Raw genomic sequence first — 2,808 nt, forward strand, 5'->3', positions numbered from 1 at the left:
ACAGCAGATGTTTTTTGATGTTGTGGATTCCTTTCCCCATGTGTCGTTGTCGAAAGGGAGCGACAATCGCTGGGAAGACATTGGTCCCTTTGTAAAGACGTGTATCTTTCATGAAAATTGGTTGCGGACTGCTGAGAAAAATGTTGAATATAATCTGACTCTGTCTGCATATCGAATGAATTTGACTGAGCCTGCTGCGATGGCTGAACGCACAGTTCATGTGAGCGAAAGTGCATTGCCCAATCACTGCTTCCTTACAGAAATTGAAATGGAAAGCATTCCAGCTCTCAGGGAAGTTCCAAAGACTGTTTGGGCTTCTTCTAAATATGACGTGGGGTTGATCAAGAATTGTGACCCTATTCAAATTATTCCAAAATCTGATTACAGACCATGCAAACCTCAATATCCTTTGAAAAAGGAAGCTATTGAGGGAATCAAACCAGTTTTTGAAGCATTGAAAAAGGCTGGAGTGATTGTGGAATGTGAGAACTCTCCTGTGCGTACACCCATTTTTCCTGTCAAAAAGATAAGAGACGCAGACCAGCCAGTTGAGTGGAGGTTTGTGCAAGACTTGCAGGCTGTAAATGATGCAGTTCAGACACAGGCTCCTATTGTCCCCAACCCGTACACACTCCTATCACAAATACCAGGTGATGCTGAATGGTTTTCGGTTGTTGATCTTTCCAATGCTTTCTTTTCTGTGCCGGTTCATAAAGACAGCCAATTTTGGTTTGCTTTCAATTTTAATGGCAAACCTTACACCTTTACTCGACTTTGTCAAGGATTCAAAAATTCGCCTGTGTTGTTCGGCGAGGCACTGAAAAGAAGCTTGGAAACATTACAATTGACACCAGGGTCAGCTTTAATTCAATATGTTGACGATCTCTTAATAACAGCCAGAGATGAAGAAACTTGTACACAGGACACTGTAAAGCTGTTGAAACATTTGGCTGCTGAAGGCCACAAGGTCAGTTTGTCAAAGTTGCAGTTTGCAAAAAGGGAGGTGACGTTTCTAGGTCACATTATCAACAAGCAGGGAAAATCTCTAACACAAAAGAGAATAGAGGCAATTCAAAAGATTCCAAAGCCTCTGACAAAAAAACAGCTCATGTCATTTTTGGGAATGTGTTCGTATTGTAGAACATTTATTCCCAACTATGCCATTGAAGAGTCACCTTTGAGCGCTTTGGCTCACGGAAAAAGGTTGCAGCCACATGACAAGCTGACCTGGACTCCTGAAGCAGAGAAAGCATTTGAAAGGTTGAAAATGTTGTTACAAACATCCCCAAGTCTGGGACTTCCAGACCCTGAGAGAAATTTTGTACAAACAGTTGATGAGAAAAACGGTTTCATGTCTTCTGTTCTGTTACAGGATCACGGGGGAAAGCTGAGACCGGTGGCGTATTTTTCAAGTAAACTCGACCCTGTGGCAGCAGGTCTACCAAATTGTCTGAGAGCTGTAGCAGCAGCAGAAAAAGCTATTTTAGCTTCAAGGGAAATTGTGGGGTATTCTGATGTAACACTACTAGTGCCACACGCTGTCTCTATGATCCTGTTGGAACAGAAAACATCTCATTTGTCAACAGCCAGATGGCTCAGATATAATACCATTCTATTGGAAATGCCAAACATCACAGTGAAACGGTGTACAGTGTTGAATCCTGCCACACTGCTCCCAACCGAGCAGGATGGCGAGGAACATAATTGTATCGCTGCATTGGAACAGGTGTGCACACCGCGACCAGATTTAAAAGAAACCCCCCTTGACAATGCAGATTTGGTTTTATTTGTTGATGGTTCAGCGTCTCGAGACCCAGAAACCGGTAAAAACAGAGTAGGTTACGCAGTAACCACCGCGCATGCGACATTAGCAAGTGGAGCGCTCCCCGCGCATTGCTCTGCGCAAGCGGCCGAATTAGTAGCATTAACAGAGGCCTGTAAAATCGCAGAAGGAAAAACAGTCACCATCTACACAGATTCTCGTTATGCTTTTTCGACCTGTCATGACTTTTCGGCTCTATGGCGATGTAGGAAATTTCTAAAATCCGATGGTAAACCCATCCAAAATCATGATAAAATAGCAGCCTTGCTGGAAGCGATTTTGCTTCCAAGGTCGATTGCTATTTGCAAGTGCGTCGCGCATTCCAAGTTTAACGATTTTGTATCATTAGGAAACAAACGCGCTGATATCGCTGCGAAGAACGCAACAAAGGGAACAGAACCTTCTCTTACATGTGTAACTGTTAACAATGACGAACTAACATTCCCTTCTAGTTCTCTTGCAGCTATGCAGGGTTTCGCAACACCAGAAGAGAAAAAACAATGGGTGAAGGCCGAGTGCAAGCTGAAAGACAACGTTTGGCTGAGCACCGAAGACAAACCTTGTTTGCCAAAACACTTTTTCCCACACTATGCCAAATTAGTGCACGGGTTAGATCACATAAGCAAAATGGGAATGTTTGACATGATCAATCAATATTGGTTTACAAAAGGATTTACTTCCTTTGCAGAAAAATATTGTCAATCTTGTATGATCTGTGCCACAAATAATGTAGGAAAAGGACAACAGGTCCCTTTGGCAGCGCATCCACCACCAAGTCAACCTTTTGATCATATAATGTTCGATTTCATTGAACTGACACCATGTGAAGGTAAGAAATTCTGCCTTGTTTTGGTTGATATGTTCTCAAAGTGGGTGGAAGTCTTCCCCACATCTAAGCAAAATGCTGGGGCTGTTGCAAAGGCACTAGTGTCTGAGATCGTCCCAAGATGGGGAATACCAAAAAAGATTAGTAGTGATAATGGCAC

At 42.9% G+C, this 2,808-nt stretch overlaps 1 protein-coding gene across 1 annotated transcript; it reads left to right on the forward strand.

Annotated features, from left to right (window-relative positions):
- The first annotated feature begins 1,066 nt into the window (after positions 1-1,066).
- LOC122361319 lies at positions 1,067-2,534 on the forward strand. The gene is made up of 2 exons (XM_043262122.1): positions 1,067-2,356; positions 2,511-2,534. Exons 1-2 carry the CDS (start codon positions 1,109-1,111, stop codon positions 2,532-2,534), a joined length of 1,272 nt encoding a protein of 423 aa, XP_043118057.1. The 5' UTR covers positions 1,067-1,108.
- The last annotated feature ends 274 nt before the right edge of the window (positions 2,535-2,808 follow it).

The sequence above is a fragment of the Puntigrus tetrazona genome, chromosome 2 (genome assembly GCF_018831695.1).
Source record: "Puntigrus tetrazona isolate hp1 chromosome 2, ASM1883169v1, whole genome shotgun sequence".
Taxonomy (NCBI): Eukaryota; Metazoa; Chordata; class Actinopteri; order Cypriniformes; family Cyprinidae; genus Puntigrus; species Puntigrus tetrazona.